This window comes from Aulonocara stuartgranti (assembly GCF_965226115.1).
Source record: "Aulonocara stuartgranti genome assembly, chromosome: 11".
In the NCBI taxonomy this organism is placed as follows: Eukaryota; Metazoa; Chordata; class Actinopteri; order Cichliformes; family Cichlidae; genus Aulonocara; species Aulonocara stuartgranti.
In genome coordinates this window covers 37,506,994-37,530,829 of record NC_138947.1, presented here as the reverse complement: position 1 = coordinate 37,530,829, position 23,836 = coordinate 37,506,994, and the positions used below count along the sequence as shown (strand labels likewise).

At 44.8% G+C, this 23,836-nt stretch overlaps 2 protein-coding genes and 1 long non-coding RNA gene across 3 annotated transcripts in view; 2 read left to right on the top strand and 1 right to left on the bottom strand.

Annotated features, from left to right (window-relative positions):
* The first annotated feature begins 2,582 nt into the window (after window positions 1-2,582).
* fbl (fibrillarin) lies at window positions 2,583-11,615 on the top strand. Its single transcript, XM_082551052.1, has 9 exons — window positions 2,583-2,754; window positions 3,490-3,606; window positions 6,106-6,258; window positions 6,413-6,507; window positions 6,611-6,781; window positions 7,162-7,294; window positions 7,443-7,555; window positions 8,046-8,191; window positions 10,870-11,615. The coding sequence occupies exons 1-9, from the start codon at window positions 2,745-2,747 to the stop codon at window positions 10,892-10,894; spliced, it is 963 nt and encodes a 320-aa protein (XP_082407178.1). The 5' UTR covers window positions 2,583-2,744; the 3' UTR covers window positions 10,895-11,615.
* Window positions 11,343-12,356, bottom strand: LOC309716940. Its single transcript, XR_014279588.1, has 2 exons — window positions 12,287-12,356; window positions 11,343-12,192 (listed from the first exon to the last, which is right to left on the bottom strand). It is a non-coding gene; the product is annotated as an uncharacterized lncRNA (long non-coding RNA).
* Window positions 12,357-12,967: 611 nt separating this feature from the next.
* dyrk1b (dual-specificity tyrosine-(Y)-phosphorylation regulated kinase 1B) overlaps window positions 12,968-23,836 on the top strand; it is a 60,254-nt gene continuing 49,385 nt past the window's right edge. The window contains exon 1 of the mRNA XM_082551023.1: window positions 12,968-13,653. The gene's annotated coding sequence lies outside the window, so the exon portion shown is untranslated. The remainder of the gene's footprint in view (window positions 13,654-23,836) is intronic.

Sequence of the window (23,836 nt, the reverse complement as noted above, 5' to 3'; positions counted from 1 at the left end):
ATAGTAATCGTATTACCAGGAGCAAGGTGAACGGCAACCGCAAGATATATCGCAGATCTACATCCGGTCAGTCAGCTTTTTCCATACAGGCCTGACTGACCGAGGAGCACACTTCCAACCGAAATCAGATTGATTACAGACATCAGATCCTTTACATGAAGGTTAAAGTTTGGTTAAAGGGAAATCAGAGATGTAGTCATTTTGACTGATGGTTTTAATTTTAATTTATTGTCTATTAATTGTATTTATGATGTAAGTTGGTTTTATGAAAATGTATGTTTTATTGTAAAATGTATCTATTTTGATTGAAGCCCAACAAGGGACAATTGTTGAAAATTAGCTATAAACGTATGTGCGTTACATCAGTTTCATGTTTTGTACTTGAACTATGTTAAACTGCACTGTCCCTTTAAAATAAATAAATTCAAAATTCAAATTAAGTGTTATGGCGTGTTTTTTGCACTGATCGCACTTCTATGTACACCTAAACGCTAATGATAGCTAATTTCACCTTGTGTTTGTTTTTCATTTACATCAATGCTGCCAGCATCTCTGGATGGTCTCCGCCTCAGCAGCAACACAGATTTACATAAAATTGATAATTGATTAATTGTGTTAATTCATCCGTTTTTGTGTGTGTAAAAACTGTAAACCTATATCCAATGAGTTTGTTCATTTAATATTTTAAACTTGCATTAATGTGACACTGGAACTCACTGTTGTTGAAAATGGGCCTAAAATTTGACTTGTTCAGTTTTATTTATATATTTTTTATAGTTTAATCAAGGAGCCTTCACTCTGAGCAGCACTTTGTAAGAGTAACAAGGAGAAACCAGGGTCATGAAAGGGCAGCCTGTGAAAAATCACTGTGTCAACGTATTTTCCATTGTTCACTCTTATATACAGTCTTGGATATACTATGTAATATATATTTTTTATTTGTTTCATTTCTTTTTATTGTTGTATTGTTATTTATTATACATGGGGCGATCGTGGCTCAAGAGTTGGGAGTTCGCCTTGTAATCGGAAGGTTGCCGGTTCGAGCCTCGGCTCTGACAGTCTCGGTCGTTGTGTCCTTGGGCGAGACACTTCACCCGTTGCCTACTGGTGGTGGTCAGAGGGCCCGGTGGCGCCAGTGTCCGGCAGCCTCGCCTCTGTCAGTGCGCCCCAGGGCAGCTGTGGCTACAATGTAGCTGCCATCACCAGTGTGTGAATGTGTGTGTGAATGGGTGTGTGAATGGATGTGTAAAGCGCTTTGGGGTCCTTAGGGACGAGTAAAAGCGCTATATAAATACAGGCCATTTACCATATATTCTTCTTTTCTTCTCTTAACAGCGTGCTCTTTTCACTTAGAGCAGGTTTGCATACAGTTTCGGTTGTTCTTAAAGCACAATGACAATAAAGGTTCTGATTCAGCCATCGTTCAGATAATGGTGAAGAAAAGAGGAACGAAGATGTTGATGACATGCAGCAGTGGGAGTGAAAAGAGGAGTGGGGGATTCACCTGATGCTCTGAGCCTATATCAGAATAACAAATGACTCAGCAATTATTCACTGTGATTTCCAACATTTCTGCTCAATAGAAATGAATCTGATTTCCTTTCAAAAACAGTTACACTCTGCTCCTCTGAGCAGTAGTGATGTGCTTGGTCTGTGTGTTCTGATCATTTAGCTAACATCAGTACAAAGACTTTCTTGTCAGTTTGAAGTGGTCATTTAATAGTTGTCTCGTCTATGGGGCTTGGAAAAAAACAACTGGACTTCTTTAAGTTCCTTGAAGACGTTTCACCTCTCATCGAGCTTCTTCACTTCTAAAAGCAGAGGGTGCAGAGTCCTGGGTATGTAATCCCATGTGGGAGCCTTAAGAGGACCAACTATATTGATCATCCGCCTTATCACATGTACCGAGGTGTGAAAAAGGGCGTGGGGTCCTTATTAGCAGAGGTTTTGGGTGAAGTTATTGTGAGACCTTATGCGACCCATTGAGATCACCTGACACAAGATGTGAGGGTCAGCGTCTGTTAAGCGTCTGGGAAGGAATCTGAAACGGCTTTGTATGGCAGACAGATGGCGTCAAAGATGGCTGCTCACAGTGGACATCGGTGGTTCTCAAGTCAAGTGGCTTTATTGTCATTGCAACCATGTGCAGTGGTACAGTACACAGTGAAAGGAGCAACGTTCCTCTGAGACCACGCTGCTACAGACAATCAAACAGGATTACAACAGACCAAAGCAAAGAGAGTGCAACGCCAGGCAGAACCGAATAATACAGACATCGCAAAAGTGCAACAACGACAGTGGGTTGTGCAAAAAGTAACTTGGTGTATGCAGGTGTGCATATGTGTGCATGAGATTGTGCAGATAAGCGCCTCTTTCAAACCATGTGAGATGTGAACATTAAGCCTGACCGTTATCGTTTAGATGCAGATATCGATCAGCAATCACAGACGGATTCCAGCTTCTACCTTGTGACAGGAAGGTTGTCTCGGCACAACATCCGGCAGCTGACAGCAGCTGTCCTCTGTTTGAAAACAAGGTCTCCGTCTGTGTCCAGTTGGTGGCGCTAATGCGCCGTTTTGCTTGCTAAGCAACAATAGATTAGATAGAAGAAGAAAGTTTGCTCTGGGTCGCACAGTTGCACGTGGGACGTGATCACGCCGTGTCTGTTCACTGAGGATCAACACAGGAGAGAAGCGATTCAACTCCGCGGGCTGCGTCCATTTCAGTAGTTTACGTCAGAAACGATGAGGCCAGGTACAGTAAGACACGTGCTTACGCTCGCTAACGCGGGCTGATGTCTGATCGTGTATTCGGTGAGTCTGTGCAGTCAGGTACACTGCGTGGACGGCCTACACGGCCACGTTATTGTGAAAACTACCGCAGACTTGGCTGTCTGAGCGCGTGGTTTGTTCACGGTGAGCCGTTGGTGTGTCCGCGCTGGCGGAATAAGTGCTCTGAGTTGAACACGCGCTGTGTCTCCTCGCACGTGTCTGGGACTCCGTGGGGCCCACACAGCGAGCTCCGTTACAACCAGAGTTACGGTTTTATTCCGCGAGGAAAAGCCAAAGTCGGGTCACGCCGGCTGAAACCCGTTCCAGCCGTTTACAGCTGTTTTCTGCTCCACGAGACGTAGCTCGCGCTAACGTTAGCCCGGTCTGTGTGTTTGCGGTTCCGTGAGAGTGTCCAAACATCACGGCCACGCGGAGCACGCCGCGAGCACGCCGCGAGCACGCCTGTCGTTCAAAGCCCACACAGGAGGCGGTGAGTCGAGTCTCAGCCCCGTTACTTTTATTAAGCGTGTTTCCGAGTGTGTGTTTGAACAGCCGCGTTGTGTGCGTGTTGTGCTGGGTCCCCCGAGTGGTCGGAGTCGGTGTTTAAATGTGGAGCGACCCGGGTTAACGATCCAAGATGGCGGCACTGGCGTAAGCAGCCACGCACTGGTTGCTAGATGTGTCTGTTTACACATATAATAACGATTCATGGTTTCAGGTTTCAGTCCTCGCATGGACAGAGGAGGAAGAGGTGGAGGAAGAGGTGGAGGCAGAGGAGGGTTTGGTGACCGCGGAGGACGAGGAGGATTCCGGGGAGGATTCCGGGGAGGAAGAGGTGAGACTGGAAACGTGCCGTTCGTATCATCACATCGTGGATGTGATCCTCAAATGCCAGGATGACGACTTGAAGCAATTAAAAGTATTTTTATTCAGGTATCTGCTAATAATATAATATTATAGGCTGTTAAGTTCAAATAGTGACAGTCTCAGAGTTCAAGCAGCTCACAAAACACTCTGTGCTCCACTTGATCACAAACAGCAGATGAAGTGTTGCTTTGTATTTGTTTCTCCAGTTACCGAGCAATCTTCAACCACCGCGTTTTAACCACGCATTGAGCGCTCCACTCTTTCTTAACCCTTTAAGACCTTTAAGAACCAAGCCTGCCAGGGCTTATCTTTATATTTGCACATGCTGTAATAGTAATAATGATAATAATGTATTGCATTTATATAGCGCCATTTTTTGGGAGCATTTCAAGTTGTTATATATCAATACAACCGTTATAGCCCACATTTTAATGATACGTAGGCATCGAGTCCATAGTAACTGCATAAATTGCAAAAAAGTGCAATAAACTACAAAAATCATTTGTTTTTTTACATATACTTCTATTCAGAGAAATTTAAGAGGCTTATCCCTCAAAACTGCAAATACAAAAAAAGTTGTATAAAATAGTTTCCAACCACAGGAAATTTATTTTGATGGTCTTCATAGTTTTATTTTTGAAATACACCAATTTTTATACACTGCAGGAAAAACAAAAACATAATGAAATGCAAATTTGCATAAAAACCAGCATGTGCATCAAAATAAACTATTTCCAGCAGTGCAGTTTGGGGATCCCGGAAACTACTGAGAAAAGCACAGAGTCAAACATGACTTTTAAAAACACCAGTGTAGGCTTATGAGCCCCCGAAGGTAAGAAAAACTACATTTTCTGCAAAAATGACGTCACTTCTGGTTTCGGGCAGGTCATGGCGAACATGCCACAGTTCACGCTAACGTCTATTCCAATGTGGGAAGTGTTACGAACAGCTGATCGGATCGGCAAAGCGTGTTTCTGGAATATTATGTTTTTGTTGCTATAAAGCCACATGTGGAAGGAAACTGACCGAGGATGAGATGTAAGTACAACTCCTCCGGTTTCATGTGCAAAAATGATTGCACAAGCTTACGTGGTTCCAGTTCTACGGGAATTTAAAAATAGTTACGCCAAACAGAGCGTGCCGCTCCGACCGGCTTTGAAAGGTTAACATTACAGCTAAAGTTCTGGTCTCGGCGTCAGAGCAGTTCCACCTTCATTTATAGGTGATAATGCCTGCTAACCCACAGCACTGTGGCTTTATTTCAGTAACTGTGAGGCTGACGTTTGCTTAGTGAAAGACTTAAGCAGCAGTGAAACGTTTCGGAGGGGGTCCTCGACTAAACGAACACGATGGCAAAAGAAGCTCCTGAACTCTCAGCATTCATAACTGTTTGTAACAAACACAAAGTGGATTTCAGATACAAGGCCCACAGAGTTGCAACGCTTGTCCACAGAGGTGTGTGTTGGCTCACTGATGCCCCGCAGTCTTACAGACAGCTGTGCAGCTCACATGGATTCAAACAGTGGAAAAGAAAAACGAGACCATCAGATGGTGATGAAGAGGTCCCACCTTCAGCAAACACTGGAGGTTAAGTCTTACAATGATGTGATTGCAGCCATCCCCCCACTCTCTGTGAATGGCACTCATGACCATTAGTCAGTGATCGAGGAGCTGACCTCCAGCCCGTTGTTCCTTCAGTGGTGCTGGTTTCAGTCATTATGTAAATGTCCTGTTTGTAAGGTTGTAGACCTGCAGTCAGCTGACACTTGATGATGATGATGACGTTTCTCCCACTGAAAACATCCAGAAGAACAGAATCAACCTTCTAGGTTTTACCTACCTGGATGATTAAATCAAGATAAAAGTTGCCACGAAGTATACAAACAGTGAACTGACAGTCAGACCTCAGCTCGTCTGTTCTTATTCTGGGAAGAAAACATCAGTTTCCACGTAAATATGAGCCACATGACTCGTTTCACTGTGGCCACTGGGCACGTTGTTAAAGCCATCATGGCAGTAATGTGTACCAAGCTGGGACCATCTGCTGCTGTTAGCAGCGCAGCCGTGGAAAGACTTGGTTGGTGAGCAGCTGCTTTGCCTTTTCAATGATTCTGTCTTTAATAAACAGTTATTTCTGTGGTAGGTGACTGGTGCTTGTCGTCATTCTGCATGAATTGTTTCAGTGTAAAGCAGGGGTGGGAGCCTTTTTCATATGATGGGCCATTATGTTTTTACATCGCCCTCCGAGGGTCATGCTGTTGTAAACACACACCTGAGGATGGAAAAAACGGAGCGAGACCCAAAAAGTCTAACTACTGGTTTGTTCTTTAAACAAAACAGGTACTTGTGTATTTAATGATCAGCAAAAGGTGTCCAGCCAACGTCCCAGTGAAGGACAGAAATGCATCACTCTGCGACCTGCTGATCCAGGTTCTGGAACTTTCTCTTGTGCGCGGCTGTTTTTCAGGTGGAGGCTTCCAGTCCCCAGACGGTGGAGGATTTCGGGGCCGTGGTGGTGGCAGAGGAACCCCAAGAGGCAGAGGGGGTAGAGGAGGGAGGGGTGGCCGAGGTGGTTTCGGAGGAGGGAAGAAGGTCCTGATCGAGCCTCACAGACATGAAGGTGATTGTTCATATTTTAGAGGACTGAGGCATTTTCTGCACTGAAGGCTGGACTGTTTTGAGCCTCAGTTTGTCACATTTTGTTCACCTTTCAGCATTTGCCTTCATTTGGAAGCTTATTCCTGTGTGTGTGTGTGTCTGTGTGTCTCTCTCAGGAGTGTTCATCTGCAGGGGAAAGGAGGATGCCCTGGTGACAAAAAACATGGTGGTAGGAGAGTCTGTGTATGGAGAGAAGAGGATCAGTGTGGAAGTGAGTCCAGTTCAGCTGTTGCTGCTATGCTAAATATGAAAACGTGTGCTCTTCCTGCTGTTGTGACCACACTTTGAGTCGATGTTCGCTTCGGTCTTGGTAGGAAGGAGAGACTAAGATTGAATACAGAGCCTGGAATCCGTTCCGCTCCAAGCTGGCTGCGGCCATCTTGGGAGGAGTCGACCAGATCCACATCAAGCCTGGAGCCAAGGTCATGTACCTGGGAGCTGCCTCTGGCACCACAGTGTCCCACGTTTCCGACATCGTTGGACCCGTGAGTACCGCACACTTTCTCTTTGTAGCTGCCGAACGGGCAGACCACTGCTGGCAGTAGTGTTTGACCACAGGGGACGTGACAGGAGGGGCAAAGGGATCAAACGCACAATAATTAAAACTACGATCCTCATTCCTCCATCAAAAACTGGGGAACCGGACGGTGGGAAATCCCTGTGTCATGGGATGTTCCTAAAATGAAAGAGACAAACACGGCTCACTGGAGTTTCTCTCCCAGTGGATTAAAAATGGGGACAGAATTGGGTGGAAATAAAGTCATGAGTGGGCCAATGGGCTGCATCATCAAGATTTCTAGGGTGGTGTAGATTTAACACAGGAAACAAAAGCAGCTTGCATTGACATGAGTGTGTTGTGTGACAGGAAGGGCTGGTCTATGCAGTAGAGTTTTCCCACCGGTCGGGTCGCGACCTTCTCAACGTGGCGAAAAAACGCACCAACATCATTCCAATCATCGAAGACGCTCGGCACCCGCACAAATACAGAATGCTTGTTGGTGAGTAGTGTGATGCAGATGAGCTGGTGAAAGACGAACAGGTTTGTTTGTAATCCTTGACATGAAGGCGAGGGGCGGCCATCGTCCCATCAGGAACCTGCACGGTGAACACATGCAGAGCATTCACGTGCCGTCTGTCCCTCTGCAGGCATGGTGGATGTGATCTTTGCTGATGTCGCCCAGCCTGACCAGACGAGGATCGTTGCTTTGAACGCTCACAACTTTTTGAAGAACGGCGGCCACTTTGTTATCTCAATCAAGGTACGCTGATAACTGCCGTAACAGGTAACGGCTCCCTGAACGCTAAACTTTGAAGGTTTTAACGTTGTCTTATGCAGAAGTTCTCCAGGCCTTAAAGGTCTTTCACGGTTCCTCTTCGGCCAGTGGCTGCTGACCATTTTCACACGTTTTAGCTTAGGCTTTGTTCAATCTCAAAAAACGAATGAAGACATTTTCCGAGTCAGTTATCTCGAGTTACTGACCCACAAACATGAGTAAGTTTCTCACATGGCGTGATTTCTAATAGCAAATGTTGCTAAAGCTAAAGAGAATAAAAGGGCGTCTCCTGCTTCACTACAGAATGACTGTAGACGGCTGCTAAATCAGCTTATGTGTGACTGAATCCTTGATTTGGACTCAAACTAGTTTTAGTCGTGTGCTAGGATACTCGTGTGATGGTGAGGAATGTCTACCTGTTCAGGACTTGTTGTTGTTCGTGAGTCTGATTCCAGCTGTGCTCTTCTTCCTTAAGGCTAACTGTATAGACTCGACAGCAGCTCCAGAGGCAGTGTTTGCCTCAGAAGTGAAGAAGATGAGTGCAGAGAACATGAAACCACAGGAACAGCTCACGCTGGAGCCCTATGAGAGAGACCACGCTGTGGTGGTGGGCATCTACAGGTAAAGCGCCCTTAATGAGGCTCTGCACCCAGATTCACGTCCACTAACATTGGTGATCAGGAGAAACGGTCACAGGAAGCTGCTTAGCAACTCACCAAGTTGGAAACCAGTGTTTCCTTTGCATGTTCACATGAAGGGTCCCTGTATGGGTTACCAGACCTGACACGCTGCCCTGAGGGCACCAGGTAAAGTATGTGAAGGCTCCCTCGCCATTTTCATCCTCCTGCTGAGATGCTATTTCTCTTCGATTTTATTTATTTATTTATTTTACTGTGGACAAGGAGTTTGTAAAACACACTGACGTTACAGCAGGGAGGAGTGGCGAGACACCAGCAGCTGCGTCTACAACCCCTCAGATCTCTCAGGAAGCGTAGGTGCTCCTGACCTTTGTTCACGGCGGCGGTGCTGTGGGCAGTCCACCAAATGTTCTCTGTGGGAAATGCTGGAACGTGTCCACACAGTCTGCTCTGCACATCCTAAAACCCATGATGACCTCTTTTGTTTTCTTGCTGTTCAGGGCACCAGGTGAACCTTGTCTGAGATGAGTCCAGCTATGCCCACTGTGACATGATTATTTCTATCCGGTTGCTAAGTGATGACGTGACGAATCCTACTTCCGGGTCTAAAGTAGTCTGCGTTTAATATGGCTTTTGTGTTGTTAACATGTTTAATGTTTTGTATTTTCTTCTATTTGATCTCAAAAAGCTCCTAAAACAGTCAGTGATCCCTGTTGACCTCCCTCGGCTTTTATTACCACTAATCATTTATTTAAGCTCAGTTTTTAAAACCTTAGGATGTAACTACAGCACCGCCCATGCAGCAGTATATGAATGACTAACCTCGTATTGTGGATGGATTATCTCAGTTGTTCTCCTGGCTGAAGTTTGGTCCTTTTACAGCATCCTGCCATGCGATTACATTTGTTCCTGACCACCGAGAACACTCACGTTAACTTTTATCGAGTGGAAAAAAAGCTTGTTTATATTATGCTAACATAGCTGTGTCGCTAGCGGTCACGTAGCACATCATTATATACCAGCTAGCCAAACTTCAGTAACCCTACAAACGTCACTGCTGTTTAGTTTTCTGTCTTCATTTATGCTGGAAGTGATAACAGAGCTGTACGTTTTAATTTGTTTCCAAAACCCCGCAGTCAGGACATGCTATATTGTATTTAGATAGAAGCTAGCGAGCTAACTCCCTGCTAACTTCTAACTCCGTTAAATGTCATAAATTCCGTTTTCATGGATGCCTGGATGTTAAACTCAATTGTTACACCTGGTAGAGCAGAACGCTGATCATTTTATTAAAGATGAAAGACTTTAGACAGTTTTTCAACTCTCAGTAATGCCATAGTGATGTTTGATATATGGACCTGCAGCGGAGTTTAGGCCCAGACACGGCTAGTGACGTCAGACTGAACAACTCAAAGAGTTAGAGGGGGACGAGTTTGTAGAGCCGTTACAAAGTGTGAGTGGAGGAGAGATGTGGGCCGAGCTTCACTGTTTGTAAAGCTTGGCCCGATCGGTGAGGATGATTTTAATCCACGTGCAGGTGTGGTTAAGGCAGTATGTCTGGGGTCACTGTTAAAGGCAGAGCTGATGTCGATGGGCAGCATTGGCAGGTAGTTTCCGCTGCCCCGCCCAGATGTTGCAGGGCGGGGTGAGGAAGCACACTGATGGTGCTCCTGCCTGTAGGGGAACTGGTGTGGATGAGGGGAGGCTGGCTGCCTTTGAATACCAGCCTCTTAAAGGAAAAACAAAAACCCCGGTTGATGACAGCGGGCGGGCGACCAGCCTGTCGGTCGGGCAGCCATGGCTGCAGCTGCTGAACCTCCGGGTCAAAGGTTACATTTTCTGAAAGCTTTCTTTGAAGTGGATCCAACATAGTTGGACTGGAACAGTTGCTGAGTAACCTGTAACTGTTTATCAGAGTAACCATGTAATGTTGCTTTAGTTTTTAAAGAACACGCAGCCTAACATTACCATTGTTATCAGAAAGGCGGAGCTTATTCTGCTCAGTTGAAACTCAGTTAATCAGTTCAGTTTCCTGCCTCTGCATCAGGGCTCAGACTAAGGACTTGCACACGAGGCTTTTTAGCTCCTCAGCCTCTGTGGTTCCTGAGGACAGAGCTCTCAGCTCCTGCGCTGCGGCAGCGCCATCTGGTGGACTCCTTAAAAACAAAACCCAGCTGGCAGCAGCACAGTGGCTTTGAAGAAACAGCCTGCTGTCAGCTCCAGTCTGTAGTTTTATTTAAGGTTCATTGGAGGAGATGGAAGGAAAACCTCTCACTGCTTCCATTAAGAACTTGCTAACTTACCATTCAGAGTTCAGGTAATGAGCCACATGGATGCATAAATGTATTTACAGATATGTGTCTGTGTTTGGAACCAGATCAAGCTGCAGCCGAACTGCTCAAAGAATCGTTTCTGACCTTTTCTGGCTTTTACTGTAAGTGCAGAGGCTCGCTGAAGGCAACATGAGAACCACATGACTACAGTCACCAGATCATGAACCACTTAAACACCTCAGCCATCTTACTAAGGACCCCCCTCCCATATTGATTTTCATTGAATTTGTCAGACACAGACCTGCACCAAAAACACTGCATGTGTCTGTAAACATAGTACCTGCTGTGTGTATCTGTGGTAACCGTGCATTTTCTTTTTTGTTCTCAGACCTCCACCAAAACAGAAGAAATGATGTGTGCGTGTAAGCTGGGCCGGAGGAGGAGAATGGATTTGCAACCTCCTTCTGGCACGTCTGCCGTCTGTCACCCTCCTCTTCGGCTTCAGGCACCGGTCTGCAGCTTCCTCCAAGCACATTGAAGCAGACCTTCAGCTGGGGTTTCTCATCCAGTCCTTTAATCAACCATCCATCTCCTCTGGTGCTTCCAGTTCTCACAGATCAGGTGGAGAACATTATGTGATACCTGGGTCCATCAGTGCAGTACCTTGTTTGCGCTGTGAAAAGGTCCCGTTGTTTATAATGTACATGTATACAGTAGATGAGGTTACAAAGTAACACACACTGTTGCGTGCTGTGAACCTGCCTTGTCCTGGGATTTTGGATCCAGCTGTTTGTGCTGAGGACCCTGATCAGTCTGACTGCAGCGAGGTTGCTTGTGTGCTCTGCTGTTTTGTTTGTTGGCTTCTGTGCTCCTGATTATTTTCTTAATGATTCTTTTAGTCTGTGACTGGCTCCATATTCTGAACTTGCACCCACACTGCTGGTATCTTTAAATGGTTAACAGTGGACCATTTATTCAAAGTGAATGTGTTGTTTTTGCTTCTTCGGGTGACAAACAGCGTCCATTATACACACTTCCTGTTTTGTAGCTGTTTGTTTGAACCAGTTTAAGTATTTTTCTGTTTTCCACATAGCTGCCATATTTGTTTTAATAAATGTTTTTGGTTGGTTATAATTGAACTCTTTAGCTAAATGCACCATCACACTGACGAACATTAATCTGACTGCTCTCTTGGTTTCTTTGGTCCAGATTCACAGCACTGAGGTGGTTTTAAAAATGCCATTACTCACTCTGTTAGGTACACATGGTCAACGGTCTAATCATGCGGTCACGTGGCAGTAGCCTGATGCATTTAGACAACTCGCTGAAGTTCAAGCTGAGAAGAAAGGTAACTTTAATGACTTTGAACGTGGAAGGTTGCTGGGCCCTGGATTGTACGGCACAGCTGTCCCACGGGGTTGCAGAAACTGGTCCCCCCACTAAACAATGCAGTGAGCAGCAGTTCTGTGATACCTGCCACAGGTAAGAGACCGGTCATACAAATGCAACAGTCACTCATCTACTTGTTACAACAAAGGCATGCAGAGCAGCAGCTCTACTCAACGTGTCAAAAGCTGGAGCAGGAGCCCACGCAGGCCAGTCCTGCCGCTGAGAACGGGAAACAATCCGCACCGGCTCCAACCGGACGTCAGTCCTGAGTCCTGCTGGCAAACATGGCAGCACGGCTCCATACGTGTGGTGTCAAGAGCCCCTGAGTACCAACGCAGCATCATTTAAACGCCACAGCTTACTGGAGCATTGTTACCGTGTCGTATCCACGCTGTAGCTGTGTGACGATGACTCACCGTGTCACTTCAACCGGTCAGCTGTGCAGCAGGTGTGTCATGCTGTCAGAATCTGAAGCGTTTCCAGCGCCTTCTTGAAGAATTCAGGCAGCTTTGAACCAACAAGTGTCCGTGGGTGCAGCTCCACGCTGACTTTGCGCGTCACTCAAAGACGTGACCGTGGAGCGCACAGGTGCTGGGGTACAACACTAACGACCACAGCTCAGGTTTCGCGCTGTAACCGCTCAGTCCTCCCCCCGACGAACATGAGTGTGTCCACCTGTTCTCAGGTGTGACGCGGAGCTCATGTGTGGACAGGTAGCACGAGCGCTGTGTGCGGCGGGTGTTTGGCCGTTTAGCTCGTTGCTGCCTGTGCCCGTGCTGTCAGTGAAACTCACATTAATCGCTTTGTGTAGTTACAGGAGAAACGAACTACTCGTACCTGCAGAGGAAAGGAAGTGCTCTCTAAAGTGGTGACTCGTGCTAGTTTGTGACAACGCTACCATCATCTTTTCGAAGCGTTACACGGTCTGCATCGGGCAGACCTCTAAAATGATTGCTTTAGCACCATTACAGACTGAACTTTGGGAAGTTTGTATGATAGTATGCGGTGCGGTTTGTTTTGGCAGCCATTTTGTGGGAAATTTCTCTGGAACGCGCTGGGCCGTACTTGCCTAGTGTCGGGAGTGCGCTCTCAATGCAGCCCCTCTCCTTTGACCGATATTAACATCACAGAGGGGCTGGCCAGCATAGAGTTAGCTTTAGCCGTGTCTGCTAAAATACGGTCTTTCTCACAGCGTCTGCAGGTTCGGTCCGTCGGCTGGCCGTTACTATCAAACAGCCTGCACTTTGCGGACTGTCTTCCTTCAAATTCCAATGGCAGTGTTTTAATCAAGACAGCTAGCATGCTAGCTACTAGCTAGCTAGCTAATGTTAGCATCTTGCCTTTAAATTAATTGAGAAGAGGACGAGATCGCCTATTCAGTTGCCCCACGCTGTGGTTGCAAGGGACTTTGTTGTGCACCTGAGAATAAATATCGATCCAGTACATTAAGCTTGCTTAACAGAAAGAAGACTGAGTTCGAGGTGTCCGTGTTTGAAGCGGCGGGCTGCCCACCACCCCTTAGGCACGGCTAGCTGTGCTGCGCCGGCAATCAGTCCCCATCGACAGCCCCGCTCCTCGAGCTCCGAAGAACATAGACTATCATATTGTACTGGAAACGGGAAACCAGTTCCTGGCAAATAAGGCAACTCGACATTATTTTGGATTTCTGCTTTGAACGAAGGACAACTGACCTGGGGGAGGGGGCTCGGTTCGTGTGGACGAAGGGAAATAGGGGTTCCGAACATGGCTGCTAGTCGGAACTTGGTTCGACACACCGCCTGAGGTAAGAACTAGCCGGCCGGCGTTGGTCTTATTTATGGAGGAGTTGCTGGTTATGGTGGAGGCTGACACTGGGTTAGTGGTAACAGTGCTTGGTAGAAGAACGTTACCCTCTTTTCGCCCCTGTTACCGGCCTCGTGTTACCGCTTCTCCGGCGCGGCGCCTCAGATAGCTGATGAGGCAAAGAGGCAGGCTTCGACTGAAACAGGTTGGTCACCATTGCTGGTGCACAGTGGTTGATGTTGAACAGCTTAAGCTGGGGTGATGCGTCTCGGTGGCTGAGACGTGCCTTACGATAACTAGTCGTTACTCTGGCTTTTAATAGTGTGCAGCGTTGCCAACCCCTGCTCCTCCACTTTAGCCTGTGACTGACAAGTAACCATCTGGCGAGTTGACATAGTTGTGCTGGTCATTAAGGGACTACTGGTTAATTCGAACACAAGTGTCATACTGTGATATTGTGACCTGCCTCGCGTTAACGCGCGACATCCAGTAGACTGGGATGGGATGCCGGCGGAGCAAAACGGGAAAAGCGATGGGAGCTGAATGAGTGTGCTATTACACGATTGCATTAGAGACGTGTTGATTGTCCTCTAGCATATGTGCGAATATTCTGCTGTACCGCGAGGACTCGGATGAGTTTAGGTGACATAGCAGCCGATCAGCAACCCCGGGCTGTCCTCAGTGGACCTGCAGCATTTCATCTGCTGTGGCAGCTAACATAGCCGCTAGCTTAGCTACCGCATCAGCCCCAGCCCCTACCCTACCCTACCCTACCCTCAAATAGAGGCACACTGGCATCCAGTTGCCTGGAGATAGCTATTCGTAGCCAAGAACAGAACGACAAATGGACGGTGCCGAAGCACATCTGGAACAGTCATAACTTGACACCTTTTTAATCTATTTCCGTGCTCCTTTCCTGTTCTTGGTTAACAGTAGGCAGATATTTATCACTATTTAAATGTCACAGAATGCCCTCACTACATACACACCCAATTTAGCGCTCTGTAGGTTTTTTGGGTGCTGGTGGGTCGGTCATAAAATGGGTGAAAGACAATTTGCTTAATTGTTTCCATTCATTCTTTGTGACATCATGTTGATGCCTCAGTGAAGGTGTGCTTACTCAGTGTGTGAGCTTCCTGTGGAATTGAACCTGGCGTCTGGGCAGCTGCAGCCACAGTGCGCTCCATGGCTCCAAGAGAAAATGTTAGTCTCGTTTCGTTATCCTGTGTGATCAGGAATTAGGCTGAATGTTTGATGGTCTGTGCTTCAGTTGCACATCACAGAAGATGGACCTGTGATTTGCAAACTTCTCTGACCTGTTCTCATTCAAACGTCACGTCATTTTGCATTAACAATGAGATGCAAGGCGGCAAATAAAAGAAGAATCCAAGCTGACTTTTAGTGAAATAAAGGAAAGCATTCACATTCATTCAGCTCAGTTTCACTGAATATCTTTTCCCTGGGTCATCAGCACTTACCATGTAGTGGCTGTGTGTATGGGAAGCACTGTCCTACCCAGAGTAAAGTCAGTATGTTTAAAGATCCTGTGATACTGATATCTTTCAAACTATCATGAACCAATACTTTGTGATCAAACAAATCCTAAGATTAACTACAATACAATAAGAGTCATCTGGATTCCTGGCAGGGCGCTCTGTGGGAGCGCACGAGTCACTTTTATTAGTGTTCTGTCTTACTCCCAAGATAACGCCTCATCTCACTGATAAAATGTCAAGTAAATGTTCTGGTTTACTTTGACCACTGGAGTGGTGTGCAGCCTGTGTCTTTTGGCCACAAATGGTCAATAGACTTGTTCCCAGCTGATAGCACAGCTGTGACAACAAGCTAAGTCTGTTTGTGTGACAGCTCTTGCAAACCAGTTTAAAATTAGTGTCGACTCGTCACAGGTTCATTCCAAAAATTGATGGGGTCTTTTTGAACACACCTCCACATTCAGTGATGACCGAGTCTCTTTACATACGGAGTGCTGGTACTGTTACTCAAGCTGAATTTTTTCCCCACTTTTAGGAGTGGCTGTAGGTCAGGAGGTAGAGCAGGTCATCTGCTGATTGGACGGTCGGTGGTTTGATCCCTGGCTCCCCCTAATCTGCATGCCAAATATCCTTGGGCAAGATAGTAATCCCGCTGCATCCACTGGAGTATGAATGTGTGTGACTGGTAGTTAGAAAGCACTTAAATGCATAGAAAGATGATGCTCGTGTTCTGGGAGAGCAGAAAAGCGCTGTACAAGAATCCCAATCAGTCCATGTTGTGCAGTTACGTTGTCTGTTGCTTCCTAGATAGACCTGTTTCCTTTTCTTTACACTGGTCATATATTTGGACCAGGGGAAGGATGGATGTGTATCCTCTGCAGCGTTTCTTTTTGCCCTCGTGTTAAGGGTTTTCCTACGATTGCCAAAGGAGGAGCTGTGTTTTTGTAGGTATTAGGTGTATTTTCTTTTCTTTTCTTTAAATATCACCACTAATCCTAGTTAAAGAGTTTGGGTCTGCTCGTTAAAAGTTGATTTCCATTGGATGCGCTTCTTTTCAAAATAACTGAACATCACGGGCCCATAGGAACTTAAGGCTATTTACCTCTAAAACACATGTATAGCTGGCTGCCTTGCATTTAAAAGTCTTGTAGACCGTTCCAAAAGTAACCACAGTATAACTGTTATAGGGTTTTTTATGATAGGTAAATTTAAATAAATGCCCATTAATTTTAAAGATGACCTGAACTCCACATCAAGTCTTATGTGCTGCATCAAACTCCATCAGTTCAAATAATTGAATTATGCTGGTGAGACAAAACCTTTATTTTTTCCACTATAATATTATGACCAGTGTGGGGCTTTTGTCTTAAAATGTTAAACTTTTCAACTTGCTGTTGAACATGCAAGTATCAGTGGAGCTACTGAACACCACACTAGTATTGAGACATCATGTTGTTCAACAGTTAGCTGACTTCAGTAGGAAAATGATCAGTTTAGGCCATTCTGTGGTAAATTCAGTTGATTTGAGCTGATTTGTAAAGCCTGTCTATATAAAGTCCATAGCTTTTCCCAGAGCTGAGGGTGTATGTCAGAGCACAAACCAATCCATGACGTCTGGAGAATTTGAGATTGTAGAGTGCTGAGCCAGGCACAGATCTGGGCAAAGGTATAGACGTCTGCAGCATTGTAGAGCCTGATAATCAGCACCCATGTTTTCTTATAGATTTCGTAGTATGGTATCAGCACAATAGAGAACTTTGCTCTCAGACTAATGGTGTACTTGTGATCCCAAGGCTATTTTAAAGTAGGCAGAGCCTTCAGATTCAGTCTGCTCTTCTGTGGAACCAGCTCCCAGTTTGGATCCAGGAGATGGACACCCTCTATACTCTAAACATTAGCCATAAAACCTAGCTAGGGCTGGATCAGGTGATTAGTTACACTGCTGTTGGCTCCCATGATGAGTGTTTCTCCTTCACTCACTGTGTGTCTATACACCACTTTGAATTGAATTATCAGTTATTATTAATCCCTGTGCTTCTCTAGTGTGTGAGCTCCTGCTGTGGAGCAGTTTCTCTCTTCTTGACCCTGAGCCTGGTTCTGCTGGACTTTTCTTCCTCGTAAATGGGGGAGTTTTTCCTCCCCACTATTACCACGCGCTTCCTCATAGGGCATCATCTCATTGTTTGGATTTTCTCTGTATTTTATTTATCCTACTGCCTTAAGGTGATTGTTGTTGGGATTTGATGCTATACACATAACACTGAATTGAAAATGGAGAACAATGTTCTCCATCACCCACAAATATGAAAGTTTGGAATCACCAGGAGCTGGTCACTAGGCCAATCTAAGCATTCAGCTTGAAGATGCTCCGGATCTGGGACTGGGGCAAGGTTCATCGTCTAAAAGGACAACAACAATGGGTGTGGCAAGGCTGTAGTATCATACTCAAAAAGACTTCAGACAAGACAAGACGGCCTTAATTTGTCCCAGATTTGGGAAATTCAGTGTTGCAGCAGATGAGTGGAAAGAACAGATACAAACTGGAATAATGCTATGAAAAAAAGAGAAGAGGAAACTGTACCATGCAAGTCAGGAGAAATAGAACTTATTTTTAATAGATTTGCAAACATTTGAAGCTGTTTTTTTCACTTTCTCACTATGGGGCGTTGTTTATCGAATTTTCAGGTGAAAAATGAATTGAATCCATTTTGCAATAATAACTCTAATAACATGAGAAAATGTAGAACAAGTGAAGCACTGTGAAAGGAGTCACTCATGACTGTAAGACCAGGCTGATCGACCTTTGGACCACCTGCATTGACTGTAACTCAATGCTTCACCTACGACTGTACAGGACCAGCAGAACCATAAGAGCTGCAGCCTAAGAAGCCCAGACCTCCACCTCCCCGGTCACCTGCTCTAGCTTTGCCGGTGGAACACCGAGGCTTTCCCAAACCCATCAAGAGATCTACCTTCTCCACTGTGGTCCTGGGTCTGCCCGGGGCCTCCTCTTGGTGGGACATGCCCGCAGGCATCCTAGTCAGATGCTGGAACCACCTCAACAGGCTCCGTTCTTATTAATATAAACTATGATATTTGATGTAAAGAAAGATTTAACCCCAGTTTCACAATAATTTAACCAAGAAACTCGGGGAATTCTCCCAGTAAATTCTTATTACCGATGTGAGTCTGAATCCATTTTCTGTGTTTTTGTTAATGTCATAAAAAATTCCTTATCATATAAAAGAAATACAATTCTGCCAAGATATGTAAGAATGTCTAATTGTGCCTAACATTAACTTATATGGTATTTAAATTTAAAAAAATGAAATTAATGAATTTATTAAAAATGACTAAATGTTTCTTATTAGCATGATGCGACTTCACCTGCTCTGACCAGGCCAACAGCAAGTTTTCATAGAAGATTCAAACTGTTCTCTCTTCTCTCGCTTTGATATTCTTGTTACTGCATCTCCCGTCTGTGACTCTGCCCATTATCATTACCCATATGGGATTATACTCCATACTTTTCTAAATATAACAAACATTTTTTATAATCACAAAGAAAATGTAAGGCTCCAGCATGAAGCAGTGTTCAAGGCTGTGCAGTATGCTAGCATTTCAGCTTATTTGTGAACTTAGCCGAGAGCGTCTCATTAGCGTTGCTCATGATTGTCATTAACACGCACTCAGAAGGATCTTAAAGGTGACGAGAACCTTTAATGCGGAGATGCGACCCGCATATAAGCTTCATTTTAAAAGCAGTTAAGAGATTTTGTGTTTAAAACTTTTCAAACGTACTAATATTGTATTTTTAAATTAGCTTCAGAAACAAAGGGAAAGACTGTATATGGATCGTGAGCTGCTCGAGGAGTACAGGACACATTTGGGCAAAGTACTTCAAAAACACGAATGATCACTTTGAACAGTAATAGCAGTAACATCAGTCTTTCAGTTGTTTTTACTTTCTTTGTTGCTTGCATCTTTTCTCAGTCAATTGGGTAAACTCAATTATTTTCATTACCATAATTCTTATCTCCACAAGAGACTTTTCATTACTGCTATGCATGAAAATGTTTCTAAAATGTTTTATCTTCCAGAGACAAGAATTTGTCATATTTATCAAAACATTTTCTTTAATCGTCGCCCTGCTGGTGTTTTTGTGAGCAATAACATTAATTAAAAAATGAGCTCTACATTTACATGTTTGTGTGTCGGTCATGAGACTTGATTTGAAATATATAAATATATATAAATCATCAATTTTCATGGAGTGTGTTGTTCATTTATATGCTCATTTGGGTCAGTCTAAGAACTCTTTAAAAATAGTTTTTGATGAATTATTTCAGTTTGTCGTTTATTATATTGGTAATGAGAATCGTTTAGGATCATCTGCCATTAAATAAGATTACAGTTCCTTAAAACTGTGTTATAATAATACTTTTGTCAGAATATGAAAGATCTCGCAGTCTTTGTGAGAATCACCCACCTTCATCATTCTCTAATCGATTATCAAATATTATGGTCGACAGTATGGAACGCTGCACTGAGGTCTAGCAGGACAAGCACAGAGATGAGTCCACTGTCAGAGGCCATAAGAAGATCATTTGTAACCTTCACTAAAGCTGTTTCTGTGCTGTGATGAGCTCTGAAACCTGACTGAAACTCTTCAAATAAACCTCTGCAGATGATCTGTTAGCTGTTTGACAACTACTCTTTCAAAACATAAAGACAAAGGATGTAAGAGATTGGTCTACGATGGGTTAAGACAGTTTTGTTTCTTGTTTTTAGTAACTGGTTAATTATTGCCATCCTAAAGGCTTGTGTAGGCTTTAACTAGCTACACAGACAACTTCAGTTTTTCTGATATAATTCTGTTATTGTGTGCAAATAGAAATAATGTATACTTTATAAAGAAAAGTGTTTTGTTTATAGATGCCATGTTGTCCCTCTGTTAAAACAAATGTTTGGGGCAGTTTGGACAAATGTTGAAGTTCATATTATCCAAAAGCATGTCATTGGCCATAATTCTTACAGTAACGGCTAAAGCACTTACATGATGCAACTGAAATTAATAATAATGGATTGCATTTATATAGCGCTTTTACAATGCCACTATTCATTCACTCTCACATTCACACACTGGTGGAGGCAGCTACAGGTGTAGCCACAGCTGCCCTGGGGCAGACTGACAGAAGCCAGGCTGCCATATCGCGCCATTGGCCCCTCTGGCCAACACCAGTAGGCGGTAGATGAAGTGTCTTGCCCAAGGACACAACGACCGAGACTGTCGGAGCCGGGGCTCGAACCGGCGACCTTCCGGTTACTGATGAGCGTCCCAACCCGCTGAGCCACGGTCGCCCCATAAATTCAGACTTTTGTCTTTTCAAAGAAATTATGTGAATATAATTTTATAGGTTTTGTCAAAAAGAGCAATTTCAAAGCTTATGCTTCATCTGCGTTCAGCACCTTCATTTCAATTATTCAACAATAGAGGAAGTTTGGTGCTAAGCGCGGGTGTAGTAGTGTGACATTTGCCTCTGGTCGTGTGTGGACACGAGTGCTGCTGAGCAGGAATGGATATCTGTAAGACTTTATTGATAATATTAGTGTCAGGGGTACTACTTATCATCGTTTTTGTTGGTTTGTTTGTTATTGTTAAGGACATGATTTCAGATGCAGTTGAGAGATTTGTAGGCCTGTAGAGAGTCCAGCTTCCTCAAATTCTTTAAGGCCAGACTGCACACCGTGCTGAGACATGGTAGTGGTATCTGTAGGATGCATTTCCAAAAGATAGGTGACTGTCTTGCAGTAGCTCATGCCATACTAACTGATGTCAGTGGTTATGGCACTGTTCAAGCATCCGTAGTGTAGAAACTGAGAGCATAGCTAGCAGCTAGTGCCAGCCATGAAACGAACCATCGTGATGCTGGGAATGAGGACAGGATTACTGATCAGTGGTGAAACCTTTATTATTTAAAAATAAATAAAAACATTTGTCTTTTATGAGTACATGATATATAAAAGCTTATGTAGCTCATGTTTTATCAGCTACGATACAATGTATATTATTCATAGATAACGAATGATAATGAATTATAATTTAACTGGCTGTGCTGGGGGTAATGTGTTGCTGTAATCACATTACATTTTTCAGAGATGGCGTAGCGCATGGATGCAGCGGCTCTTCTAGGGACAAGTGAGAGTGTTTCAACGTTGTGGCTGTGAAACTTAAGAACGAGAGACCTCAGTAATACTCAGGGCAAAGTATGTGGTTGGAACTGCAAAGCTCAGCTCTGACTTGGTCGTACGAAGTCAATACGGCATCCTGTCGGAGAGATAGAGTGAAAGCGCTGTGAATGCAAACAGAAGAGGGACAGCTATGGCAGACAGCTGTGGAGTGATGGTGGGGGATTTTAACCATACCAGTTTAACGACTGTGCTTCCCAAGCTGAAGCAGTGCATGGTGTGAACATGCTGGTGCCTGCTTGCAAACCACTCCTGAAGTGCAGCAGACCAGCGATAACACAGACCAGCCTCTGGCCAGAGGGTGGACCTCGAGACTGCTTTAGGCACTCTGAGTGCTGTTCAAGACGGCAGCCTCACTGGGAGACCAGATAAACATCAAGGAGTATGCGGAGCAGTAACCTGCTACACTGCCAAGTGCACAGACAATATCACTGTAGCTAAGACCGTCATGCACATGGCAACCAGAAACCCTGGATGACCACAGAACTGCGCTCACTGCTGACAGCCTGATGCAGCTTTGGAGCGGGCGAAGAAACTGCCAGACTGGCACCTATGCAGAGAGAATCCACAAGACAAGAAATATCAGACCAATGTGGCAGGGAGTGCAGGCACTGACCCGTTACAAAGCTGTTATCGTAAGCAAGCAGATACCCAGAGGACCCTGGTCAGGGTCAGCCCACGGAAAGCAGCAGGTCCAGATAAAATCCCAGGACGTGTGCTCAGGGACTGCGCTGGCGTGCGTGCTGATGTCCGCGCTGGTATCTTTAACCTCTCTCAGCCAGGCCACAGTAGCTAAGAAACCAGTTGTATCCTGTCTAAGTGGCTACCGTCCCGTCGCATTGACACCAATTGTAATGAAGTATTTTGAACTGCTTATCAAACCACACATCACAGCCAGCCTTCCTGCATCATTTGACCAATTTGCTTGTTGTCCCAACCGCTCCATAGAAGATGCATCCTTACATCCCATATTAGGAAACTCTACAAAGCCATCAGGCTGAGCACTGGATCTTCTCAAGGCTGTTTAAACAACAGGCTGGTGTAGAGAAAACAATCTGGTGCTAAATGTAGCCAAAGCAAAAGAGATGATCACAGCTTCCAGAAGACGCAGATCGAGCAAACTCCTCTGGGTATCAGCAGCTGCCCAGTGGAAAGAGTGGAAGATCTCGAAGGACCTGAGCTGGTGCAAGAACATCTCCGTGATCACAAAACGGGTCCATCAGAGACCGCACTTCCTGAAACAGGCGTCTCTCCTCCAGCATCCTCAGGACTTTATACCGAGGCGTGGTGGAGAGTGTTCTCACTTACTGCACATCAGCGTGATGTTCCAGCTGCAGTAGGTCAGACAAAAAAGCACTTCAGAGTAGAGCTGGGCGATATATCGAGTTTTAAAAAAATATCGATATATTTTTATACGAGATATAAGATGTGACAATATCTTTTATATCGATATAGTCTATGTTACGTTAAAGCTATACTTGTGGAGCCGCAAGTTTGCCTCTCTTTCGTCCACTTTTGTCTTTACGCAACGTTACTCGGCCTCGCCCCTCCTTCACTGAATACAACTCCCCCTCCTCCCCCATCGCTTCACCTGCAGGAAGCGACAAGACGGACACGGCAAATCTCCGTTAATGAGTTACTGCGCATCGCCCCGTGCGTGGGGCTGGACGCCGTCAACGTGTTAGCTAGCTAACCACGCTAACGAGCTAACCACGCTAACGCCATGCAGCCCAGAGGCGCTGCACAGCCTAAAATCCTTTCATTTTCTCAAAAGTTGACAGCGCGCCTTATGTATGAATTCTGGTTGTGCTTGATGGCTGCGAACCGATTTTATGTGGAACACGGCGCTCAGCAATCTGTCAAAAAATGTTTTAGTACGACTTTGGTAAGCTACGGAGCTGCACCGCTTGATGGATTGTCGGAGCATTACGGCTACCGAGGAGCCTCGCGGAGTGATACGTACTGTGCTTCAACGTAATATTACCCTACTGTGTATAAGGACCATAAATGGCACCTGTTAAGAGACGTGGTTACGAAGAGGATTTCAAACTCAATGCTGTCAGTCACAGAGTAGAAGTTGGGAACAGAGCAGCTGTGAAATCTGTCTTTGTTATTGTGCTCGTCTTTTAGTTTACATTTTGACTGCGCAATTGTGAGCTTTTTGTTATGCACAAAAACAACATTGTTTTCTTTTATTTATGGAGCATTATTATTTAATAAATGCTCATAATTTATTTTTGAGTAAATTTTATGTACATCTATGCTCTATGTTAATAAAAGTGCCTGTGTGACATCTGGGACACAGCTTTGACTAAGAACTCTCTTTTTGTTCTTACTTTATGGCTTTAAAAAAAAAAATCGAGATATATATCTTATATCGCCATCTAGGTAAAAAATATCGAGATATGAATTTTGGGTCATATCGCCCAGCCCTACTTCAGA

Bases quoted from the DNA above. Each gene is read 5' to 3' on its own strand.
- fbl (XM_082551052.1), top strand. The intron at 6,508-6,610 runs GTGAGTCCAGTT...CGGTCTTGGTAG, and splicing joins AGAAGAGGATCAGTGTGGAA to GAAGGAGAGACTAAGATTGA. The intron at 7,295-7,442 runs GTGAGTAGTGTG...GTCCCTCTGCAG, and splicing joins CAAATACAGAATGCTTGTTG to GCATGGTGGATGTGATCTTT.